At 54.8% G+C, this 25,652-nt stretch overlaps 1 protein-coding gene across 2 annotated transcripts in view; it reads left to right on the top strand.

Annotated features, from left to right (window-relative positions):
- The window catches only part of LOC122692011 (Fc fragment of IgG binding protein), a 41,911-nt gene that overhangs the window by 10,962 nt on the left and 5,297 nt on the right, over positions 1-25,652 (top strand). For both annotated transcript variants that reach the window (XM_043899156.1, XM_043899155.1), the window contains exons 5-17: positions 1,552-2,156; positions 5,373-5,940; positions 6,708-7,300; positions 8,548-9,142; positions 9,247-9,446; positions 11,327-11,468; positions 14,274-14,611; positions 15,685-16,258; positions 16,552-17,168; positions 17,759-18,302; positions 20,087-20,658; positions 20,992-21,565; positions 22,559-22,758. In XM_043899156.1, the coding sequence (XP_043755091.1) occupies positions 1,552-2,156; positions 5,373-5,940; positions 6,708-7,300; positions 8,548-9,142; positions 9,247-9,446; positions 11,327-11,468; positions 14,274-14,611; positions 15,685-16,258; positions 16,552-17,168; positions 17,759-18,302; positions 20,087-20,658; positions 20,992-21,565; positions 22,559-22,758 (6,122 nt within the window). The remainder of the gene's footprint in view (positions 1-1,551; positions 2,157-5,372; positions 5,941-6,707; positions 7,301-8,547; positions 9,143-9,246; positions 9,447-11,326; positions 11,469-14,273; positions 14,612-15,684; positions 16,259-16,551; positions 17,169-17,758; positions 18,303-20,086; positions 20,659-20,991; positions 21,566-22,558; positions 22,759-25,652) is intronic.

Genomic DNA, 25,652 nt, shown 5'->3' with positions numbered 1-25,652 from the left:
CTCCCCAGCATCTTCTGGGTAAAGTCCAAGCTTCATAGCCAGGTATCCATTCACTGAATCATTCATTCACTTATATATTCATCCATTCATTCATGCATCCCCTAAACCCCTATCTGGCTCCACCCCTGTGTTGGTGATGGGCATGTGGGGACCAACACACACCTGTCTCTGCCATTGTGAGGCTCCCAGAGAAATGTTCAGGAGGCAGAAAGCCTAGGGCAGGAAGGAGGAGAAGCCTCCCAGGTTCAGGACCTGAGACAGGGACTCCGGAGAGGCATAAGTCTGAGGGAGACACTGGGGCCATTTGGGGTTTGTCTTGGTCACTGTTTGTGTCCTCACTGCCCAGTAAACACCACCACCATACCATCACAACCACCACCACTGAGTTTCCCAATGCCTGGTGCAAAAGAGGAACCAGTGCATTCATTTATCTCCCCATTCATTATCTCCCCAGTTTTCACAGTATTTCCTGGGCATCTCTTGTGCTCCAGGCCCTGTCCTTGGTGCTGGAGATTCCACCATGTTTGAGACAGATCAGGTCCCCACTCTCACAGAATTTATAGTCCTAGCAGGGGAGACAGACAGTAAGCTGTAAACTGTGGAATATCATCAGAGAGCAAAGAAACAGAGTTTATGGGATAAGAGTAAATGGGAGACTCAGGAGGAGAGGGATCAGGGAAGACCTTTGTGAGGGGGTGCCTTTGGAGCAGAGACCAGGATTAGGCAACAGAGTGAGTTAGCAATGACGCTCTGCATGGGGTGTCTCTACATAGAGGAGACTATTATTATCCCATTCTAATGATGGGGAAACTGAGGCACAGGGAGGTTGGAGGTGTTTGCTCATAATCACACAGCTAAGAAGGGGAGAGCTGGGATTTGAACCCAGGCCATCTGGGTTCCAGGAACCTTCTCTTAACTGCATGCCTTCAATGAGGAAAGGCTAATACAGTACAGGCAGAGGGGAAAAGGAGAGGGGGGAGTGTGAGGACCAGAGAGGAGGCCACCGTGCAGAGGTGGAGAGAGCCAGAGGCAGACTGAAAGGAGGAGATGAGGACAAGGAGGTGAGGGGGAGCAGACCGTGGGACCTGGGGAGCCTCATGGGCCAATAGGAGGACTCTGGCTTTTAACCTGAGCAAGACGGAGCCACCAGAGGGCTCTGAGCAGGAGAGGGGAGTCAAGTGTTCACAGACCCCTCTGGCTGCAGGTGAGGAACAGGATGAGATGTAGGATGGAAGCAGCCGGGAGACCAGGCAGGAGACCAGGAAGGAGGCCGCTGGAGCAGACAGGACCAGGGTGGGGACTGTGGTGCAAGGGGAAAGGTCAGATTCTGGATTGCTCCTGAAGATGGAGCTCACAGGATTTGTGGACAACTTGGTTGTTCAGCATATAAAGGGGAGGGAGTCAACTACATCTCAGGTTTGGGGCCTGCCCCCCCCCAGAAGGATGGGCATGCCATTAACTAAGATGAGGAGCCGTGGGTACGCCGTGGCTTGGGAAGGGAGGACCTGGCACGTTCCCACAGGCCTGACCCACCCTCCTGTGTCCCCGCAGCCCTGTCCTGCCCAGCCAACAGCCGCTACGAGCTCTGCGCCCCGGCCTGTCAAGCCTCCTGCAACCCCGAGGCGGCGCCGTCCAACTGCTCGGCGCGCCAGTGCGTGGAGGGCTGCGTGTGCCTCGATGGCTTCGTGCAGAGCGGCGGCGCCTGTGTGGCGGCCTCGTCCTGCGGCTGCACCTACGAGGGCCGCCCGCTCGCGCCCGGCCAGGAGGTGTGGGCCGACGACACTTGCCAGCGGCGCTGCACCTGCGACGCCAGCACCGGCCAGGTGCGCTGCGCCGACACGCAGGGCTGCCCGAAGGGCGAGCGCTGCCTCGTCCAGAACGGCCTCCAGGGTTGTTACCCCAACCGCTTCGGAACCTGCGAGGGGTCCGGGGACCCGCACTACGTGAGCTTCGATGGGCGACGCTTCGACTTCATGGGCACCTGCACATACCTGCTGGCCGGCTCCTGCGGCCAGGCCTCAGGGCTGCACACCTTCCGGGTGCTGGTGGAAAACGAGCATCGGGGTAGCCAGACCGTGAGCTACACGCGCGCCGTGCGAGTCGAGGCCCTCGGCGTGAAGGTGGCCGTGCGCCGGGAGTACCCTGGCCGAGTGCTGGTGAGCGAGGGGCACCGGAAGCGGGGTGGAGGGGCCGGAATCCCTCTTAAAGAGGATGGGTCTGGTGGAGGATGGGGGTCTGTTAGAAGACCTGGTGGTCAGTAGTTAGGGCTGCCCCCGCCTCCAAGCTGGGCAGTGCTGCCTCTTCCTGGCTGTGTCTCTGTCTCTTGGAGCCTCAGTTTTGTCCTCTGACAAATGGGATAATAAGATGGTGCCTCCCCAGTGGCTGTCGCTTTATAAGGTGTTTGTGGATATTTGTCCAGTTGTTACTTGCAGAATGTTTAAAAGAGGCGTTGGCACCCAAGTATTCAGTAAATGTTGACTTAATGTTTTATTGCTATGAACCCTCCAAAGGTAAAGATTTGGGCATTCTCTGGAGGACAATTGATATTCAGATAGTAAGGTGACCTGAAAGGTCCAGAACAAAAAGTGTGTTGGCGAGGAGGGGTTGCAAGGTGTGGGGGCTGCTTACAAATGGGCCCACAGGTCATAGGTTTCTGGACAAAGGGTTCTTAAAGAGACAACCACCCAGCGCAGAAGTCAAGAACCATCGGTTTTTCTCTTTAAAAAAGATAAAAATTGAGAAGTAGGATTTCTTAAGATTTACAGTGATAGTTGATAATTATTATTGAGCAGTTTGAGGCAGTGGCCCCTGCCTTAGGGAGGAGAATGAATTGGAAATGGAAAACCAAGAGAGTGTTCCATGTGCCAGACACTGCACTAAACCCTTTATAGGCCTTAATCTGTAAGCCTCAGAACAGCCTTATAGTAAAGGAAATTCTGCCCACAAAGCCTAGTGTTTGAAATAGGGAAATTGTAGCTAAACAGAAGGCATAATTATTAATATTTATATTCTCATTTATCTGAGATGACATTTAAGCTGAGTCTTGAACAATAATAGCCAGTATGTATACATATATATAGACAGATAGAGATATGCATGCATTATACTCACTCAGTTGTGTCCGACTCTTTGCGACCTCGTAGACTATAGCCCACCAGGCTCCTCTGTCCACAGGATTTCCCAAGCAGGAATACTGGAGTGGGTTGCTACTTCCTTCTCCAGGGGATCTTCCGACCCAGGGATCTAACCTGCATCTCTTACAGCTCTTGCATTGGCAGGCAGATTCTTTATCACTGAGCCACTTGGGAATAATTTACTTCTATGTGTTAAATGCTTGATATACAGTAACTCACTTGTTAACTTCTGTAACTACACTGTGAGGTAGCTAGTGTTGTTAGAGGAGAAAGCTGAGGCACAGAGAAGTTAAGTCATCTATTCAAGGTCACACAGCTAATGAGTGGCAGAATCAGGATTTGAAGCCGGGCTGTCTGGCACCAGAGTCCATACTCTTAACCTCTACATTCTATTGCTTTTCCTGAATAAATAGATGGAACAGGCAGGGAGGGAAGTGGATGGAAGAGTGTTCCAGGGAGAAGGAACAGCAATTGCAAAGGCTCTGAGGCAGGAACAAACATGAGGGGTAGAGGGACAGCCGGGAGGCCAGCGGGGCTGGAATGGGAAGAGGGAGGGGAGGGCGAGGTGGGGGGTGATGTCGGGGATGGTTGTGATGGAGGTTTCTGGTTTAATCTGAAACCTGAAGGATGAGGAAGAAGCCACCAGGTGAAGAGTGGTGGTTGCCAGGCAGAGGGAACAACAGGTGCCAAGGCTGAGGCTGGACTGAGCTGAAGAACAGCAGGGAGCCAGAGGCTGCACCTGAGAGAGGGAGGCTGGAGAGATAGGGTAGGGAGGTTGGTGGGAGATGAGGTCAGAAAAGGGGGCAAGCAGGGCCTGGTGGGTAGAGGACTTGATTTTAAACTGAGATGTGAAGGATAATGGGCAGGCAGCCAGACCAAGAATGAGGATGTGGGAGAGAGCAGGTATGTTGCAAGCATAGCATACAGTTAAGTGCAAAGGCCCTGAGGCTGGGCTGAGCTTGTGAGTTCAGGAGACTGTCAAAATGCTTGCATGCAGACTTCCCTCGTGGTCCAGTAGTTAAGGCGCCATGCTTTCAAAGCAGGGGGCCTGAGTTTAGTGCCTGGTCAGGGAAACAGATCTTTCATGCCGCAACTAAGAACCTGCATGCCACCACACTATGGCCTTTTAGGCCATTCATTGTGAGAAGTTTGGATCAAGGCTGACACCTAGAAGGTGAAGTAGAGGTGGCTAAATAAAGAGTGATGGGTGGTATCCCAGGTATCTCAGGGAGAGGTCACAGCAAGTGCAAAGGCCCAGGGATGCGGGTGCACTTGATATGCTCTGGGAGACAGCAGGGAGCCTGAGTGAGGGAGGTGGGAGGTGGTGCCGGCCCAAGGAGCCAAAGTTAAGCAGGACGTTCTAGGGAAGGGGCTTAGATTTAAGCCAAGTCCTAAAGCATGGAAGGGAAGCAGCCAGGAGAAAAGTGGTAGGCGGTGTTCTTGGCAAAGTGAAAAACCCCTGAGTTAGACTAAACTAGGAGAGCTGGGCGACTATCAAAAATGCCAGCACCTTTGTCAGGAAGTGCCTCTTTCAACCACACCAGAGTTTATGCTAATTAGGTGATTGAGGGCAGGTCCCTAGGTAGCTTCAGAATGAAGGCTCAGTTGCCTGTCAGGAAAACCAAGGTGACCGAGGGTTGGAACTTTCAGTCCCCACCCTGGGCCTCCAGTGGGGAGACAGAAGCTGGAGACTGAGCTTAAGCAAGTGGCAGATGACTTCATCAACCCTGCGTACGTAATGTAACCTCCATAAAAACTGAACAATGAGCGCTTCCTGGTTGGTGAACAGCAGTGTAGATACCTGGCAAGGAGGTGCACCCTGACCCGTGGGATAGAAGCTCTTATGCTTGGGACCCAATATTCCTATTTATCTGGCTCATCATTTGTATTGTTTATAATAAAACAATAATCATAAATGTAGTGGAAAAACGGTGGCTTCCCAGGTGGCACAGTGGTAAAGAATCTGCCTGTCAATGCAGGAGATGTGAGTTCTGTCCCCGGGATGGGAAGATCCCCTGGAGAAGGGAATGGCAACCCACTCCAGTATTCTTGCCTGGAGAACCCCATGGACGGGGAGGTGGATGGTGTGCCAGGTAGAGGGGAATACCAAGTGCAGAGGCCCTGAGGGGCATCAGGAGAATAGCAAGGAGCCCAGAAGAGCCAGAGCTGAGTGAGTGAAGGGAGGGCCACAGAGCCTCGGCTACCCTGACCTCTTGGTCCTCTCCCATCTCTCCCCAGGTGGACGACATCCTTCAGTACCTGCCCTTCCAGGTGGCAGATGGGCAAATGCAGATGTTCCGCCAGGGCCAAAATGCTGTCATCCGCACAGACTTTGGCCTGACAGTCACCTACGACTGGAACGCCCATGTGACCGTCAAGGCGCCCACCAGCTACGCTGGGGCCCTGTGCGGGCTCTGCGGGAACTTCAATGAGGACCCATCTGACGACTTAGCTCTGAAGGGTGGAGGCCAAGCTGCCAACGCACTGGCCTTCGGAAATAGCTGGCAGGAGGAAACGAGGCCGGGCTGCGGAGCGGCCGAGCCAGGCGACTGTCCCAAGCTGGACTCCCTGGTGGCTGAGCAGCTGCAGAGCAAGAAGGAGTGTGGGATCCTCGCCGACCCCAGTGGTCCCTTCCGGGAGTGCCACCAAACGCTGGACCCACAGGGTGCTGTGCGCGACTGTGTCTATGACCGCTGTCTCCTGCCGGGCCAGTCCGGGCCTCTGTGTGACGCTCTGGCGGCCTACGCTGACGCGTGCCAGGCTGCCGAGGTCACCGTGCACCCCTGGAGGAGTGAGGAACTTTGCCGTGAGTACCGGGAGTGACAGCTGGGGGGCTCGGCCTTATGTACATTCATTAATGTCTAGATAGCATTAAGTCACTTAATTCTTATAACAGCTCCGTGAGGTAGGGGTGTGGTTATACCCATTTAACAGATGAGGAAACAGAGGTTTTTACTTCATTGTCACTAACTTACATTTAAATGGGCCATGTGTGGCTCTTGTATTGGACAGTGCAGAGAGACTTGATTGGGTTCAGTTTCAGGGTTTTTTGTTTTTGTGGAAACCCCCTGTTTTATAATCTGGGGTGGTGAGTTTGGAGCGAAAAATGGGGATTCTTTTTCATTGTTTTCTTTACCACCCTGGGCAACTATTTTAATTTTCTATAGAATTACTACTACTACCACTGATACTACATTACTGCTATAGAACAAAGAAGCTAAAAATACCGCATTCACAAATACACTGCATAGATTATAGAGACACATGCCTATGTATGTTAAAATATATATCACAGATCCACAACTTGTTACCAACTTGAATGAGGTCATTAAAGACAGTACAGATGACCCCAGACCACAGTTAAATTGGAATAGAATCTTAATTATCAGGATTAGATTAACTGTGATGTAATGTTTCCTGGGCCCCACTGAACCAAGGGGCTCCTTGCCGCTGGACTGCTTATACCTGTGAGTGTGTGCATATGGGTGTGCACGTGTGTGTGTCGGGGGGGGGGGGTCTTTGGTGTCCCCAGGGAGCACGGCTGCTTCATCCTGATGGCCCCTTTCCCCGCAGCGCTGAGCTGCCCATCTCACAGTCACTACGAGGAGTGTTCCTACGGCTGCCCGCTGTCCTGCGGAGACCTCCCGGTGCCCGGGGGCTGTGGCTTCGAATGCAAAGAGGGCTGCGTGTGTGACGAGGGCTACGTGCTCAATGGTGAGTCCTGCGTGCCTGTGGCCTCCTGCGGCTGTGTGTACCAGGGCGCCTACTACCCGCCCGAACAGACCTTCTACCCGGGACCCGAGTGCGATTCCCTTTGCTACTGCGAGGAGGGCGGGCTGGTGTCCTGCGTGCCATCCAGCTGTGGCCCTCACGAGGCCTGCCAGCCGTCCAATGGTGTCCTGGGCTGCGTGGCTGTGGGCTCTACCACCTGCCAGGCATCGGGAGACCCCCATTACACCACCTTCGACGGCCAACGCTTCGACTTCATGGGTACCTGTGTGTACGTGCTGGCTCAGACCTGTGGGACTCGGCCTGGCCTGCCCCAGTTTGCCGTCCTGCAGGAGAATGTGGCCTGGGGCAACGGGAAAGTCAGTGTGACCAAGGCGATCACCGTCCAGGTGGCCAACTACACCCTGCGGCTGGAGCAGAATCAGTGGAAAGTCACGGTGAGAACAGCCCAGAACGTGAAGGGGAGGGGTCTTCGGTAGAGGGCAGGTCTGTGCGCGGGGCGTGCACAGATCTCAGCTGAGGGGCAGGGGGCACAGAGCTCTGAGTAGATGTGGAGGGCATTGGGTCCCCCAGGAGAGGAGGTGCCAGTCAGAGCCTACAGTGGGGAACCAAGGAGGGTGGAGACCTTGGGGACCTGGGCCTTCTCCCATGTGGCTTAGTCTCCCCTCTCCTTGCCCTTTTTTAAAAAATTTGTTTAGTTATAACTGTGCTGAGTCTTCCTGGCTGTCCACAGTCTCTCTAGTTGCGGCGAGTGGGGGCCACTCTTCTTGTGGTGCCCGGCCTCTCGTTGCAGTGGCTTCTCTTGTTTGGGAGCACGGGCTCTAGGGCGCAGGGCTTCATAGTTGTGACTCCCAGGCTCCAGAGCACAGGCTCAGTAGTTGCAGCACACGGGCTTGGGATCTTCTCGGACCCAAGACATTGAACCCGTGTCCCATGCATTGGAAGGCGGATTCTTTACCACTGAACCACTGTGGAACCACTCCCTGACCCTTGATTATCCCCTCCGGACATCCCCCCCAACCCCCTCCTCCCTTCCACTCCTCCACCTTCCCCTCCACCTGCCCCTCCCTCCTGGTCTCTGCTGTCATAAGAGACTCTATTGAGACCTATATTCATTTCCTGAGACTGCCGTAACAGCTCACCACCACCTTGGTGGCTTAAAACAACGGAAATTTATTCTCTCACAGCTGTGGAGGCCAGAAGTCCAAAATCAAAGTATGGGCAAGAGACGCACCCCCCAGGGGTTCTGGGGGAGAACCCTCCCCCTCCTCCCACTGCTTCTGGGGGTTCCAGGTGCTCCTGGCTTGTGCCCCCATCGCTCCAGCCCTGTCTTCATTTTTCACACAGCCTTCTCCTCTGGGTTTGCCTGTACCTTCTCCTCTTCCTGCTCTTTTAGGGACATTTGTCATTGGATGTAGGGTCCACCCTAATCCAGGACGATCCCATCTCAAGATCTCTACCCTAATTACCTCTCCAAATACGGTCATATTCTGAGGTTCTTGGCAGACATATCTTTGGGGAGCCACCTATCAACCCACTATGAACCCTATTATTATGCCCATTTTACACATATGGAAACTAAGACCCAGAGAGGTGAGATCCCACAGATCTTCAGTGTCAGGCAGGGGCCTGATCTAGGGTCTCGAAGTGTACCCTCTGAAGCCCGGCCTGTCCTCCCTCCCAGGTGAATGGCGTGGACAGGAGGCTGCCTGTGGTGCTGGACGAGGGCCGGATCCGTGTCTTCCAACACGGCTCCAATGTCGTGATCGAGACTGACTTCGGCCTGCGTGTGGCCTATGACCTCGTGTACAACGTGCGGGTCACCGTCCCAGGCAACTACTACCAGCAGCTGTGTGGCCTGTGTGGGAACTACAACGGCAACCCCAAGGACGACTTCCAGAAGCCGGATGGCTCGCAGGCGGGCAGCGCCAATGAGTTTGGCAACTCCTGGGAGGAGAAAGTGCCCAACTCACCCTGCCTGCCGCCCCCCACCTGCCAGCCGGGCAGTGAGGGCTGTGACTCAGAGCCGGAGTGTAAACCGGAGCTGCAGAACAAATATGAACAACAGGAGTTCTGCGGGCTCCTCACCAGCCCCACAGGGCCGCTGGCCGCCTGCCACAAGCTCCTGGACCCCCAGGGCCACTTGCAAAACTGTGTCTTCGACCTCTGTGTGGGCGGCGGCAACGAGAGCATTCTCTGCGACAACATCCACGCCTACGTGAGCGCCTGCCAGGCGGCTGGAGGCCACGTGGAACCCTGGAGGACGGAGTCTTTCTGTCGTGAGTGAGGGGCAGGGAGGGGGAGGTAGAGACAGGGAAGGGGCAGACCCTGGGCCCCACCATCTCTCACTCCCGGGGCCCTGACCTGCACCCCCTATTTGCAGCCATGCCGTGCCCCCCCAACAGCCACTACGAGGTCTGCGCAGACACCTGCTCCCTGGGCTGCTCCGCACTCAGCGCCCCCCCGCAGTGCCCAGAGAGCTGCGCAGAGGGGTGCCAGTGTGACTCCGGCTTCCTCAGTGACGGCCAAGGCTGCGTGCCCATCCAAGAGTGCGGCTGCTACCACAATGGCATCTACTACGAGGTAGGGACCCCGCTGTCCTGGGCAGAATGGGGGCTGCATTCTGGACGCCCCCCCTCCTACAGCCTGTCCATTTGGCCTCCTGAACGTCTCTCCCATCTGCTCCTCTTCCCCTCACATGGCCCCACCGTGGTCCAGTTTGTCCACTTTTGCTCCCTCTGGTCTACCATCCCCACAGTAGCAGGTAAGACCTTTGTAAATATGACCACAGGTCCCGCAACTTGAGGTCTTCCCATTTGGTGCCAGTGGTAAAGAACCCACCTGCCAATCCAGGAAATGTAAGAGACATGGGTTTGATCTCTGGGTCAGGAAGATCCCCTGGAGGAGGGCATGGCAACCCACTCCAGCATTCTTGCCTGGAGAATCCCCATGGACAGAGGAGCCTGGCGGGCTGCAGTCCATCGGGTCACAAAGAGTTGGAAATGACTGAAGTGCCTTGGCAGACATGCATATACCCACAACTTGAAACCCTCCCCTGGTTCTTCAGGTCAAGTTTTGGCTTTGTATCCCAGGTGTAGATTTCGATTTTGTTATATCAGAGGCTGACTCCCTCTGTGTCCCTCTCCCGTGCTCAGAGTTACTGCTTTTCCTTTGAACAAGTGTTATGTAAAGTCTGTCTCTCTTAAAGGTCTGAGAGCTCTGTCAGGGCAAGAATCCTATGTGTTTTCCTCCTCATATGAATAACAATAGTACTACAGCAAACAGGTAGATGGTGCTTGCTGTGTGCCAGTTACTACTTTAAGTGCTGTGTAAACAATACACACATGTGTGTGTGTTAAGTCACTTCATTTGTGTCCAACTCTTTGCGATCCTATGGACTGTAGCCGACCAGGCTTCTTTGTCCATGGGATTCTCTAGGCAAGAATACATGAGTGGGTTGCCATTTCCTTGTCCAGGGGATCTTCCCGACCCAGGGGCAGAACTTGCATCTTTTACATCTCCTACATTGGCATGCAGGTTCTTTACCACTAGCACCACCTGGGAAGCCCACAGTATACATGCATTTTATTTATTCATATATAATATATATATTATAATGTTATATATAAACCTTTTACTATAAAAATTTTCACACTGCCAAACGTCAAGGGACCAGTATAATAAATCTCCATGTACCCGTCACTCAGCTTCAAAAATAATCAACATTTTCCCAGTCTTGTTTCATCTCTACCCCTGTTTCCTCTCCAGTCTGGATATTTAAAGGAAATCCCTTTTCATTTCATCTGTACTTTATATGTATTATTAACTCAGTTATGCTTTAACAGGGCTTCCCTGATGGCTCAATGGTAAAGAACCTGCTTGCCAATGCAGGAGATGTGTGTTTGATTCCTGGGTTGGGAAGATCCCCTGGAGGAGGAAATGGCAACCCACTCCAGTATTCTTGCCTGGGGAAAGTTCTATGGACAGAGGAGCCTGGCAGGCTACAGTCCATGGGGTTGCAAAAGAATCAGATTAAGACTTAGCGACTAAACAACAACATACTTTAATAAGTTGGTGCTATTACTACCTGCAACTTACAGGTGAGGAAACTCAGGCATAATGAGGCTCAATTTGTGCAGAGTGATGTAACTTGGAAAGAGCAGAAACCAGCTTCAGACCCAGGCAATCAGCTCCAGATCCTATGTTCTTAATTCCCACGTTACACCGTTTCTCTCATACGGAAGACAGTTAGTGGATATTTCAGAATAAATGAATGAGTAAATGAATGAAAGCGAATGAATGAATGAATTGGACCCCAAGGCCATGCTGTGCTTTAGTTTCACAGATAAAGGGCCACCCTGCCGGAAGATGTCCCTTTTACATCCTCTGGACCGCCTCTGCCTAGAACACTGCAGTTGCCAGAGTCAGCCCGGCCCTGACAGCCTTGTCTTCTGTCCCCACAGCCCGAGAAGGTGGTGCTCACTGAGAACTGCCAGCAGCAGTGCGTGTGCCAGCCTGGAAAAGGCCTGGTGTGCCAGAGCCACAGCTGCAGTGCCGGGCAGGTGTGCCAGCCCTCGGGAGGCGTCCTGAGCTGCGTCACCAAAGGTGCTGGGTTGGGGCCGGGGCGGGTGCAGCGAGGGGGACAGAGGACAGGGACTCCGGAGCTGAGGGTGGTGTCACCTGGGTCTTCATGGTGGCAGGCACAGAGGACCAACAACGGGAGTCTCAGACCTGGGCACCCGTAGGCTAGGATTCCCGGGGCTGGGGCAGCGGCCCTCCAGGCGGGGAGGCAGGGACTCTTATGGTAGAAAGCAGGCAGTGGGAACCCTCAGGAATAGGTTTCCCCAGACAGATGGCAGAGGCCCTCTGCATAAGGCAGAGACCAGAAAACTTCTTCTCTAAAGGGCCAGAGGGTAAATATTTAAACTTGCAGGCCATATGGTCTTTGTCCCTATTACTCAACTCTCGCTTTGCAGAATGCAATCAGCTGTAGACCAGGTAAGTGAAGGGGTGTGACTCCAATGAAATTTTATTTGCAGAAACAGGCAGCTGGCAGTGCATAGTTTGCTGGTCACTGGTATGCGGAATTAGGCTCACGGTTTCAGTCACCACCCTCAAGGGGCAGGGGAGACCGGGACCCACAGGGACAGAAAGCAGAGTCCTGATGCTCCCTAGTGGTCCAGTGGTTAAGACTTCGCCTTCCAGGGCAGGGGGTGTGCGCTCGATCCCTGGTTGGGGAGCTAAGATCCCACACACCTCTGGACCAAAAACACAGAAAGTAAAACAGAAGCAATAGTGTAACAAATAAAGACTTTTAAAAAATGGTCCACATCAAAAATATCTTAAAGAGAGAAAGCAGAGTCCTGAGGTCTCAGGCAGAGATCTCCCGAAGGCCAGGGTCTTGAATACAGCGCCTGCCTCAAGTGGAGGTTCAGGATTTATAGAGATACACCCTCACACAGTGACACCTCTCAGGATTAAGTCTGAGACACAAAGCCACCCCCCAGGACTGATTTCTTGGGTGAAGGGCAGAGAAAATTCCCTTATTCCTGAGGATAAATGGATATACCTCCAGGACTGACTGAGATATCGGGGCTCGTGGGCTGGATAACAGGAACTCCCAGGGACCCTGTTATCTTGGTCTGAATCCAAAAGGGAGACAGAAACCACACATGCTATGTCGCTTCAATCATGTCCAACTCTGTGCGACCCTATGGACTGTATCCCACCAGTCTCCTCTCTCCATGGGATTTTCCAGCAATAATACTGGAGTGGGTTGCATTGCCCCAGTGCAAGTCTCCTGCATTGGCAGGCGGATTCTTTACCACTAGCGCCACCTGGGAAGCAGCACAGGAGCTTAAATAGGGAAAGTTTAACAGAATTCTTTGCTTGTATTAGAGATTGACTACTAAAGAACGCTAATGAACACAGGAAGAGTAGCTGTAGGGCGCAGCCCCCACCCCAAAGGTCACAGCAGAGCACATAAGGAAGGGAGGAATTGGGACGACAGCCCCCATGTCAAGGCTGACAGGCAGATCTTATTGGAGGGTGGCAGACAGTTTGTGCAGGCTGGAGCTGGCAGGCGGGAAATCCCTAACTGGGGTGCTGGCGAACTCACTGGGAAGCCGCCTGCTGGGGTGCACAGGGAGACCAGCAGGGGCCAGTGGACCTCACTGAGCAGGCGCCCCACAAGCTGCTGGTGCCACTTGCCACCAGGAGCCCAGAGGGCAAAGCCTGCTAGAAGCAGAAGCCGCCCCTTCCTCCTGCGGTGACCCTCTAGCTCCCTCTACTGACGAAGCCCAACTCCACTGGAGGACTTGGAGCTAAGAAGCAGTCAACTGAAAACTGGCACATGGGGAGAGAGGTTTTAAGGCTGGGGTCTTGGGCCTAGAGGCTTCCCTGGTGGCTCAGTGTTAAAGAACTCATCAGTCAATGCAAGAGACGTGGGTTCTATCCCTGGGTTGAGAAGATCCCCTAGGGGAAGGAAATGGCAACCCACTCGAGTATTCTCGCCTGGGAAATCCCGTGGACTGGCGAGCCTGGTGGGCTACAGTCCATGGGGTAGCAAAAGAGTTGGATACAACTTAGCGACTAAACAACAGTAACAACTTGGGCATAGGGATTCCAAAAACTGGGCTCACTAATTCAGTGGCCCTAGGAAGGGAGTCCTAGACAAAGAGACCCTCGGAGGCAGGGCCTGAGGAATGAGATCTCCCAAGACCAGGCTCTCAGGCACAGCAATCCCAGGGAGATGGAGTCTGGAACAGAGGGCTTGCCAGGCTATGAGACTTAGAAAAAGGGACCCTGGGGACAGGCTCTCAAATGGTGGGACCTCTGAGGTTAGTTTCCCACCAGAAAGTTCATGCAGTACCTTGGTCTTGGGCGCAGAGACCCGCAAGACCTGGGCTCAGATGCGGTGGCCTCCAGGAGGCTGGGAGCCCAGGTGTGAGGGAACCTGGGCGCCAGGAACCCAGGACACAGAGGACCCTTGGCTGTGGGTGTCCTTAGGATGCCTGCAGGGCTGACATCACAGACACAGGCACCCCTGTGGTCTCAGACTTCAATCCTCTGGAGCTGAGATCTCAAGCAAGGGGACCCCAGAGCCTGGGTCACAGAGGTAGCGACTGGAACCTGTGTGTTGGCTGCAAGGACCTTGGGGCCTGAGTCTCAGAAGGGGGACCTTTGACAGGGTCTCAGACACAGCTTCAGACACGGGAGTAGGGGCACCCAGGGTCTGATCTCAGAAATGGCAGACTGGGGGCCAGCCTCTCAAATGGAAGGACCCTGGAACCTGGTCTTCCCCTGACCCCGCACCCCAGGAGCCCTCAGAGCTGGTGTCCCGGCTGATTCTGGGAAGAAACTGGCTTTCTGCCTGGCAGCCCCTCAAGGTCCTCTCTCCTCTGCCCCCAGACCCATGCCACGATGTGACGTGTCGGCCACAGGAGACGTGCCAGGATAAGAATGGCCAGGGCGTGTGCGTGCCCAACTACCAGGCCACGTGCTGGCTGTGGGGCGACCCACACTACCACTCCTTCGACGGCTGGAACTTTGACTTCCAGGGCACCTGTGACTATGTGCTGGCATCAACCAACTGCTCAGGGAACAATGCCCAGGGCCTGACACCCTTCACTGTCACCACCAAGAACGAGAACCGGGGCAACCCCTCTGTGTCCTACGTGAGGCTGGTCACCGTGACCACCCTCAACACCAACATCGCCATCCACAAAGGCGAGATCGGCAAAGTCCGGGTAAGGCTGGTCCCGAGTCCCCAGGTAGGGTGGGAAGGGTCCTGCCAGTCATAGGTGGGGAGCTCAGGGCTCTCTCTCTTCACTTGGTCCTGAAACAAAATAGCAAGAGCAATGATAATTACATCACCCCACTATTGGGAATTAAATGAGTCTAGCCCTTCATTAACGGCTTTAATGCAGGACTTCAGAATTTGCCTTTTTAGACATCTGGGTTTGAATCCACCCTGTCCTTATAAGATGTGTGATACTGGGCAAATGACTTGACTTGGTGGGCCTCAGTTTCCTCATCTGTGAAGTGGGGATCATAGCAGGCACTGCCCCACAGTGAGGTGATGCATGTAAAGTGCTCAGCTGAGGGTCTGACCCAGGTAAGCACCCTTGATTGTTTGCGAGGGAACAGATGAGAGGCCCCGAGCCTCGGACATGGAGAGAAATTCAAGGAGATCCAGAGAGAGCGAGATGGGCTGCCCTTTCTGTCCAGAATAGTGGAGATGCAGATTAATGGCAGCTCACAGGCAGAGAATGATTTATGGAACAGAGTAGGCACTCAATAAACAATGGTGAGTGAGTGGAAGAGATGGCCAGACACACAGGGATGCACAGGAAATAAGGAGAGAGGGGGGGACTAGGTGAGTAAGACCCAGAAAAAGACCAGAGAGATGGACGCAGAGAAAGAAAGTAACACACACACAGATGCAGAGAGAGAGAACGCACTAGTGAGAGAGAAACAGAGAGGGAAGAGGACCCAGGGAAAGAGAAAGAGAGACAGAGTGAGGGAAACTCAGAGAGAGAGACCAGAGAGAGCGCAATAGGTCCATATGTAGAAAGAGAAAGACAGAGAGGGAAGAAGGGAGAGATGGAGAGCAAAAGAGAAACCCAGAAAAAGCCACAGGGTGGGCTTTCCTTCTCCAGGGCCTGGACTAGAGCAGATGTCCATAGTGTTTGTCAAATGACTCTATGAAAGGCAGTCATAAGGAAGGCCTTGGCAGGACGAGCGAGGGAGACAGGGGGCCAGATCTGGGCCTCCGCATCTCCAGTGAACTGGTTTGCCTCCCTCCCCCCTCTCCTCCCAGGTGAATGGTGTGCTGAGGGCGTTGCCTGTCTCCGAGGCCAACGGGCGGCTTTCAGTGACCCATGGTGCATCCAAAGCGGTGCTGGCCACTGACTTCGGGCTGCAGGTCACCTATGATTGGAACTGGCGCGTGGAGGTGACACTGCCCAGCAGCTACCACGGCGCCGTGTGTGGGCTCTGCGGGAACATGGACCGCAACCTGAGCAACGACCAAGCCTTCCCCAACGGCACCTTGGCCCCCTCCATACCCATCTGGGGCGGCAGCTGGCGGGTTCCAGGCTGGGACCCACTGTGCTGGGATGAATGTCAGGGGTCCTGCCCGACCTGCGCTGAGGACCGACTGGAGGAGTACGGGGGCCCCGGCTTCTGCGGCCCCCTGGTCCCTGGCTCCGGAGGCCCCTTTGCCGCCTGCCATGAGCACGTGGCCCCTGATAGCTTCTTCAAGGGCTGCGTTCTGGATGTCTGCCTGGGCGGTGGGGCCAAGGACATACTTTGCCAGGCTCTGGCTGGCTATGCTGCTGCCTGCCAAGCCGCTGGGATCGTCATTAAGGATTGGAGGACGGAGGCCGGCTGTGGTGAGCACTGGGGGCAAGGGTCCCGCCTCTTTGGAGCTGGTTTGATTTCATTCCAGTCCTTTTGGGTCTGTTTGTTTGTTTCTCTTTGTCTCGCTGTTTGTTTTTGTCTCTCGGTCTCTTGGCCCTTGTCTCTTGTGTCAGCCTTTGGTTGTCTATTTCTCCTCTTCTCATCCGCGGGTCTTCCGTTGTCTCTTATTCTGTCCCTCTCGGTCTCTGTCTGGCTTGTCCTACCCTATCCTCAGACCCCACCTCCTGACACCATTCTCTCTCTCTTTCTCTTCCTCCACCTACAGAGCTCCCCTGCCCAGAGAACAGCCACTACGAGCTCTGTGGCCCACCCTGCCCAGCCAGCTGCCCATCTCCCACGCCTAACACCACCCCTGCCGTATGTGAGGGCCCCTGCGTGGAGGGCTGCCAGTGCGACTCAGGCTTCGTGTTGAGTGCCGACCGCTGCGTCCCCCTGGAAGGCGGCTGTGGCTGCTGGGCCAACGGCACCTACCACGAGGCCGGCAGCGAGTTCTGGGCTGATGCCACCTGCTCCCAGTGGTGCCAATGCGGGCCCGGAGGTGGCTCACTGGTCTGCAAGCCTGCCAGCTGTGGGCAAGGTGAAGAGTGTGCCCTCCTGCCCTCAGGCCAGCAGGGCTGCCAACCTGTCAGCACAGCCGAGTGTCAGGCCTGGGGTGACCCCCATTACATCACCCTGGATGGGCACCGATTCGACTTCCAAGGCGCCTGCGAGTACCTGCTGAGTGCGCCCTGCCATGACCCACCCAAGGGGGCTGAGAACTTCACAGTCACGGTAGCCAACGAGCACCGGGGCAGCCAGGCCGTCAGTTACACCCGCACTGTCACCCTGCACATCTACGGCCACAGCTTCACCCTGAGTGCCGGCTGGCCCCGGCAGCTGCAGGTGAGCGGTCTGTGGACCAGCATGTGCCAGCCCTGGGGCTGCCTGGGATAGTTAGGGGTCTGCCAATTCCCTGACTGCCTTTCACAGGCTAACGGGGCAGATGGAGGGATTCACAGTAGGGGGCTTGGAGCAGTGGCTTCCCCAACTCTGAGCCTTAGTTTACTCCTCTGTGAAATGGGTCTAAGAAAAGTATCTGCTTCAGAGGGTAGTGTGAAGAGCCAATACAAAAAAAAAAAATTAGTTCAGTCATGTCCATCTCTTTGCGACTCCACCAACGGTAGCCCACCAGGCTCCTCTGTCCATGGGATTCTCCAGGCAAGAATACTGGAGTGGGTTGCCATTTCCTTCTCTAGGGTATTTTCCCCACTCAGGGATCGAACCCAGTTCTCCTGCATGCAGGTGGATTCCTTACCACTGAGCCACCGTGGAAGTCGTTATTATTGCTACAACTAATAACTATTACAAGGAGGGGGAGGTGCCGCGCACAAGGTGTCTCCGCCCCCGCCCCCGCCCCCAGTAGATAGTGGAGTCAAGATTCGAACCTGTGCCTCCGACGTTCAGTAACCCCCACTCCCGCACCGCCCCTGCAGGTGGACGGCAAGCTGGTGGCCCTGCCCTTCCAGCTGGACTCCCGCGTGCACGCCTACTTGAGCGGCGCAGACGTGGTGGTGACCACAGCCTCCGGGATCTCGCTGGCTTTCGACGGAGACAGCAACGTGCGCCTGCGCGTGCCGGCGGCGTACGCGGGCGCCCTCTGTGGGCTGTGCGGGAACTACAACAAGAACCCCAACGACGACCTGGACACTGTAGAGGGGAAGCCCGACCGCTGGCAAGTGGGCGGCGCCGCGGGCTGCGGAGAGTGCGTGCCCGGGCCGTGTCCCGAACCCTGCACGCCCGAGCAGCAGGAGCCCTTCGGCGGCCCAGACGCCTGCGGCGTGATTTCGGCCGCCGAAGGCCCGCTGGCTTCCTGCCACAGCCTCATTCCGCCCGAGCAGTACTTCCAGGCCTGCTTGCTGGACGCCTGCCAGGCTCAGGGCCATCCAGGAGGCCTCTGCCCGGCCGTGGCCGCCTATGTGGCAGCCTGCCAGGCCGCTGGGGCTCAGCTCGGCGAGTGGAGGCGGCCGGACTTCTGTCGTGAGTACTGATCCCTGCATGGGACACAGTGGAGTCTCTCCTCCTACCCTCTTCCCTGGGCCCTGAGACAAGCGCCTTCTCTGTGGGGAATAGGCACCAGCCCGCCTTCCCTTAGCCTATGAAAGAAATACCTTGGCATTCACACACTGGAATATTCCCAGTGACATACTGCAGTGGGAGAGACTCATACACGTGGTTAGAAACCCTGGGTCCAGTTGTTCAGTCCCTAAGTTGTGTCTGATTCTTTGTGACCCCGTGGACTACAATGCACCAGGCTTCCCTGTTCTTCACTACCTCTCAGAATTTGCTCAAACTCATGTCTGTTGAGTCACTGATGCCATTCAACCATTTTGTCTTCTGTCGTCCCCTTCTCCTCCTGCCTTCGATCTTTCCAAGCATCAGGGTCTTTTCCAGTGAGTTGGCTCTTCACATCAGGTGGCCAAAGTTTTGGAGCTTCTGCTTCAACATCAGTCCTTCAAATGGATATTCAGGGTTGATTTCCTTTAGGGTTGACTGGCTTGATCTCTTTGCTGTCCAAGGGACTCTCAAGAGTCTTCTCCTGTACCACAATTCGAAAGCATCAATTCTTTGGTGCTCAGCCTTCTTTATGATCCAACTCTCACATTTGTACATGACTACTGGAAAAACCATAGCGTTAACTAGATGGACCTTTGTCAGCAAAGAGATGTCCGTGTCCAGTCCAGTACACTGTTAGGATTCATGCACTCAGATAGACTGGGGTGACTGATCACCCCAGTAGATTCTCTCAGTTACCTCTGGTCAGAGAGACCTAGAGAGTTACACCTGGTCAGATGCCTCTGTTGTTGTTGTTGTTGTTTAGTTGCTCAGTTGTGTCTGACTCTTTGCAACCCCATGGATTATAGCTCTTCAGGCTCCTCTGTCCATGGAATTCTCCAGGCAGTAGTGGAGGGGTTTGTCATGTCCTTCTCCAAGGGATGTTCCCAACCCAGGGGTGGAACCCAGGTCTCCTGCATTGGCAGGCAGATTGTTTACACTGAGCCACCAGGGAAGCACCAAATGCCTCTAGACTGTTTTTGGTTTTTTTTTTAAACAGAGTAATGCACAGGGTCAGATAGATTTCGTCTCATAACCTCAGACAGGGCCTCCTCTGGTTAGAGACACTTGGTCACATTTACACAGAGACACACGTAGGCAGATATACCTTTCTGGTGGAATCAGGACCCTGACATAGCCCCAGGAAGATACATACAGGTTCATGGTCAGAGAATCCTGGGCAGTTCCCCCTCGGGCAGATCTCTTGATCACATTTATCCTGTCAGCTTCACCCAATGATATACGTGTGGTCAGAGTCACACACTGACAGACCCTGTCAGAGAGACTGCGAGAGGCTTCCAGACCAGGCATCCACAGGCAGGCATACTCAGATGGATTCATACCCTAAGATGCCTCTGGCCCTGTACCCCAGCAAGAGTCACACCCTGAGATACTCACGGTCAGTTCTAACCCTGCATATCTTGGTCAGATGTACGAAGTTGGACTCACCCAGTCAGACTGACTTGATCTTTAGAAATACTTGAGCTGGTTGACACACAGCCTGGCTGGAAAGACCTGCTTCCCAGATCCCCACACTGAATCCCCCGTTGGCTGTGCTGGGTCAGACACCCCACTCCGATCCCTGGACAGATTCACTCATGAGATATCCCAGGCAAAACACACAGGTTCACCCCGGCAGCGTCTCCCGCTCGGTGCCTTCCTGGCGTCGCCCTCCCTCAGCCCTGCCTCCTTCCCCTCTTGTCCCGCAGCCGCCCAGTGCCCTGACCACAGCCACTACCAGCTCTGCGGCGATTCCTGCCCCGTGAGCTGCCCCAGCCTCTCAGCGCCCGAGGGCTGCGCGTCCACCTGCCGTGAGGGCTGCGTCTGCGACGCCGGCTTCGTGCTCAGCGGAGACGCCTGCGTGCCTGTGGGCCAGTGCGGCTGCCTCCACGAGGGCCGCTACTACCCGCTGGGCGAGACCTTCTACCCGGGCCCCGAGTGTGGGCGGCGCTGCCAGTGTGGACCCGGCGGTCAAGTCAGCTGCCAGGAGGGCCAGACCTGCAGGCCCTACGAGGAGTGCCGGGTACAGGATGGTGTCCAGGCCTGTCACCCCACCGGCTGTGGCCGCTGCCTGGCCAACGGGGGCACCCACTACATTACCCTGGATGGACGCGTCTATGACCTGCATGGCTCCTGCTCCTATATCTTGGCCCAGGTCTGCCACCCACAGCCTGGGGACGAGGACTTTACCATCGTGCTTGAGAAGAATGCGGCTGGAGATCCCCAACGTGTGGTGGTTACTGTGGCCGGCCAGGTTGTGAGCCTGGCTCGGGGCCCACAGGTAAGTGGACCCCGCCTTACTCTTGGCGGGGGGAGGGTCTGAGGAGGAGAGGGCCTAACCTAGAGATTTTGAGAGAGAGATGAACCCAGTGCAAGGGGACTCTGAGGACATAGATCTGTCCTGGGGGCCTGAAGGAGACACGGCCCCAGCCTTGGGGATTGAGGAGACACTGTCAGCCTGGGGTCTCTGACGGGAACATACCCTGCCCTGGGAAGTCTCTGGGGGACATGGCCTCACCCCAGTGGAACTGAGAGAGAGAGAGAGTCTGTGGCCTGGGAGTCCGAGGAGACAGGCTAACCTGTGCTTCTCTGAGTCCTTGACCCTTCCATCCAGGTCACTGTGGATGGTGAGGCCGTAGCCCTGCCCGTGGCTGTGGGCCACGTGCGGGTGACGGCCGAGGGCCGGAACATGGTTCTGCAGACAACCAAGGACCTGCGGCTTCTCTTTGATGGCGACGCCCACATCCTCATTTCCATCCCTTCGACCTTCCGTAACCGGCTCTGCGGCCTCTGTGGCAACTTCAATGGCAACTGGAATGACGACTTTGTCCTGCCCAGCGGTGACACGACCTCCAGCGTGGATGCCTTTGGAGCTGCATGGCGGGCTCCTGGCTCCTCCCAGGGCTGCAGCGAGGGCTGCGGACCCCAAGGCTGCCCCGTGTGCTCAGCAGAGCAGACGGCACCATACGAGAGCCTCGAGGCCTGCGGGCGGCTCCCGGACGCCAAAGGCCCCTTCTCAGCCTGCCACGCCGTGCTGAGCCCCTCTGAGTACTTCCGCCAATGCGTGTATGACCTCTGTGCCCAGAAGGGCAACATCACCTACCTCTGCCGCAGCCTGGCAGCTTACACAGCAGGCTGCCAGGCTGCCGGCGTGGCCGTGAAGCCCTGGAGGACAGACAGCTTCTGCCGTGAGTGTCTGGGGACCCCTGGGAGGACTCCAGCTCGGGCTTGGTACCCCCTGTTGTGTCTGTATCTCAGGGGCAAGGCCCCAGTTCCTCCCTTAGCACACCCTGCTCTGGCTTCGCTCCTGCCCAGCTGACTGGCCCTTCTCAGACTCCTTTCAGGGGCCCCCTCTCCTGAAACCTTCTCTTACCGTTCTCAGGGCCCTTCCTGGACATCTTCTGTGGTGACCTGGGAGTGTGGGTCAGGCAGGTCAGGGGCTCACATAGTAAAACTTGAGTCTCACCCAGGCCCCTGCCCCGCCCCGGCCAGGATGGGACCATCACCCCTTAGATCCTTCAGGACAAGGCAGCTGCCCCTAGCCCAACACTATACCTCTTAGCTAGCCTCTAGTCAGGGCTTATCTGTTTCCTTCACACCCCCAGGACAAGGCTGTGTCTCCTTGGACTCTCCTGGACACAGCAGTGGCCACTCATGACCCCAGGGCAGAGCTGTGTCTCCTTCATTCTTCTCAGGGCAGGACCTACATGCAGGCAGTGGACACTGTCTGTCTCCCTCTCTGACCTCTCTCCTGACTGCTAGCCTCACGGGTCCAGTGACCTCCTGAACACTTTCCACTAGGTGTCCTTAGGGGGCCATCCACACACCTCCTGTGTTCCCATGTGACATTAGCATTTCACCCCAAACTTAATCTTCTTATTTTTCAATCTTGATCCTCATCTCAAGGCAGCCACACCATCCACCAGTTGCTTAGCCAGAGCCCAGGCCCTCACTCTGGGTGCTTCTCCTGGGTCCTCACAGCTCCCATCCTGGCCCTGACCTTCTGTCTGTATTTCCCCTGATCACACTGGGCCACCACAGTCTGTCCCACTGACATGAGCCCCAGAGGGCAGGGTCTGGAGCTCTGTCCCCAGCGCCGGCAGCTCAGAGCCGGGTGTGCAGTGGGCCCCGTTCGTTACTCAGCGGGCAGCCGTGACCCCACCCCACTCCTCTCTCTGCAGCGCTGCAGTGCCCAGCCAACAGCCACTACTCCGTCTGCACGCGCTCCTGCCAGGGCTCCTGCGCGGCTCTTTCTGGCCTCACGGGCTGCACCACCCGCTGCTTTGAGGGCTGTCAGTGTGACGACCGCTTCCTGCTGTCCCAGGGTGTCTGCATTCCTGTCCAAGACTGCGGCTGCACCCACGATGGCCGATACTTGCCGGTGAGGAGGAGTTCGAAGTGGGCAGGGAGGGTGGAGGAGCTTGAGGTTCAGCGGTAAAGAACCCGCCTGCCAATGCAGGAAATGCGGGTTTGATCCTTGGGTCAGGAGGATCCCCTGGAAAAGGAAATGGCAACCCACTCCAGTATTCTTGCCTGGAAAATTCCATGGACAGAGGAGCCTGGTGGGCTGCAGTCCATAGGGTCGCAAAGAGTCAGACACGACTAAAGCGACTAAACAGCAACAAGGAGCTTGAGGTGGGCAAGGAGGATGGAGGAGCTTGAGGGGGATTCAGATTTTATTTTCTTTTTTTTTTAAAAACTTTTTATTTTGTATTGGGGTATGGCCAATTGACAATATTGTGATGGTTTCAGGTGGGCAGCAAAGGGATTCAGTCATACATATACATGTATCCATTCTCCCCCAAACTCCCCTCCCATCCAGCTGCCACATCACATTGAGCAGAGTTCCAAAAAATCAGTCCTTGCCGGTTATCCATTTTAAACATAGCAGTGTATACATGTCTGCCCCGAACGCCCTAACTATCCCTTCCCCTCACCCTCCCCCTAGGGAACGTAAGTTCATCCTCTAAGTCTGTGGAGACTCAGGGTTTCTGTGCCGACCCCCTCGAGGATGGGGACAGGGAGGCTGCCACATTCCCTGCCGTGTGACTCAACGCTGGTGAAGTCCCAGTATTAGTTTCCTGTGGTGGCTGTGACAAATGACCACAGCTTGGTGCCTTAACACAAGAGAAATTTATTCTCTTGTTTAGTTATAGAGGCCAGAAGTCAGAAATCAGAATAGGTGGGCCAAGGTGTCAGCTCTAGGGGGAAATCTGTACCTTGTTTCTCCTGGCTTTTGGTGGCCGCAGGCATTCCTTGGCTTATGGCCTTGTCTTCGGTTGTTTCTGGTTGCCCTAGTGGATCAGATGGTAAAGAATCCTCCTGCAATGCAGGAGATGCAGGTTTGTCCCTGAGTCGGGAAGATCCCCTGGAGAAGGAAATGGCAACCCACTCCAGTATTCTTGCCTGGGAAATCCCAGGGACAGAGGAGCCTGGCAGGCTACTGTCCATGGGGTCTCAAAGAGTCAGACAGGACAGAATGACTAACACTTTCACTATTTTAGTCCCTGAGTTGGGTCCGACTCTTTGCAACCCCATTGACTGTGGCCTGCCAGGCTCCTGTGTCCATGGGATTCTCCAGGCAAGAATACTGGAGTGGGTTGCCACTTCCTCCTTCAGGGGATCTTCCTGATCCAGGGACCAAACCCATCTTCTGCACTGGCAGGTGGATTCTTTACCACTGAGCCACCTGGGAAGCTCTTGGCTTATGGCCACATCACTCCAATTTCTGCTTCCATGCCACATGTGCCCCCTCTTTGCTGTGTGCCCTAAAATCTCCCTCTGCCTCCTCTTCTAAGAATATACTTGATTGTGTTTAAAGCCCACCAGGATTAATCTCTCCATCTCAAGATCCTTAATCACATCTGCAAACACTTTCCATATAAGGTGACATTTAGTAGCTCTAGGCATTAGGACCTGATATCTTTGTAGAGAGGGTGTTACTGGGCCTACTGCAGTCCTCTCTGTGAGCCTCATTTTTTCTATCTGTAAAATGAGGTTAACCGTCTTCCTTGCACCCTAGGGGTCTGAGGAGTCAGGGGTGATTGACGGGCACTCGCTGAGCACTGGGCCTCACCCTCCACATTCATCACACCCAGGAAAAATAACAGTAATTTACAGCAGTGTAGTAGGTAGCACCCTGGAGAGGGAAACGGCAACCCACTGCAGTACTCTTGCCTGGAGAATCCCAGGGAGAGAGGAGCCTGGCGGGCTGCCGTCTATGGGGTCGCACAGAGTCGGACACGACTGAAGTGACTTAGCAGCAGCAGCAGCAGGTAGCACAGCTATGGTCATTTAATAATGGGAACTGAAAGTTAAGAGTTGATTTATTTTTGTGACGGATTTTTTAAAAAATTAGTTTATTTTTGGCAGTGCTGGGTCTTTGTTGCTGCTCGGGCTTTTCTCTAGTTGTGGCGCGTTGGGGCCACTCTCTAGTTGCGGTGCATGGGTTTCTCATTGTGGTGGCCTCTCTTCTTGCAGAGCACAGGCTCTAGAGCACACGGGCTTCAGCAGCTGTGACACGTGGGCTCAGCAGTTGTGGCTCCCGGGCTTTAGAGCACAGGCTCAGTAGTTGTGGTACACAGGCTTAGTTGCTCCAAGGCATGTGGGATCTTTCTGGACCTGGGATGGGGTTCGACATGGGTTTGTGTTTCCTGTATTGGCAGAGATGGATTCTTTACCACTGAACCCCCAGTGAAGCCCATGATTGATGCTTTTGGAGCTCAACTATGCACTAAGTTGGTTATAGATGTTAAGTCATTCGATAGTCACAGCAATTCTATGAGACACGGACTATTGTTATATGCCCCATTTTACAGATGACAAAGAGAAGCCAGCCTAAGGCTACCCATTAGCAAGGAAGGAGTCTGGGGTTCATACCCCAGCAGCCTGAACTCACCTCTGAACCACGAGGCTGTCCTGCTTCTTCAGAAGCATGTTTGTCAAATAAAGGAAAGATAGATTACCACAGTCCTTCCCCATTCATCCCTTTTTATTTTTATTTTTTGCTGCAGCATGCAGGCTTCTCTCTAGTTGTGGCACACAGGTTCTGTAGTTCCAGCATGCAGACTCAGTTGCCCCACAGTCTGTGGGATCTTGGTTCCCTGACCAGGGATTGAACTTGTGTCCCATGCATTGCAAGGCAGAGTCTTAACCACTGGACCACCAGGGAAGTCCCTCATCCTAGTTTTATTAATAGCAGAACGGTAGGCTGGAAGGTCTAGAAGTGCAGGACTTCTTGGAAAGAAGATGCTAAGCAAAAAAAAAAAAAAAAAC

This window comes from Cervus elaphus, chromosome 4 (genome assembly GCF_910594005.1).
Source record: "Cervus elaphus chromosome 4, mCerEla1.1, whole genome shotgun sequence".
Classification (NCBI taxonomy): domain Eukaryota; kingdom Metazoa; phylum Chordata; class Mammalia; order Artiodactyla; family Cervidae; genus Cervus; species Cervus elaphus.
Note: the sequence above shows the minus strand (reverse complement) of the source record. Positions and strands in the feature narration are given on the sequence as shown.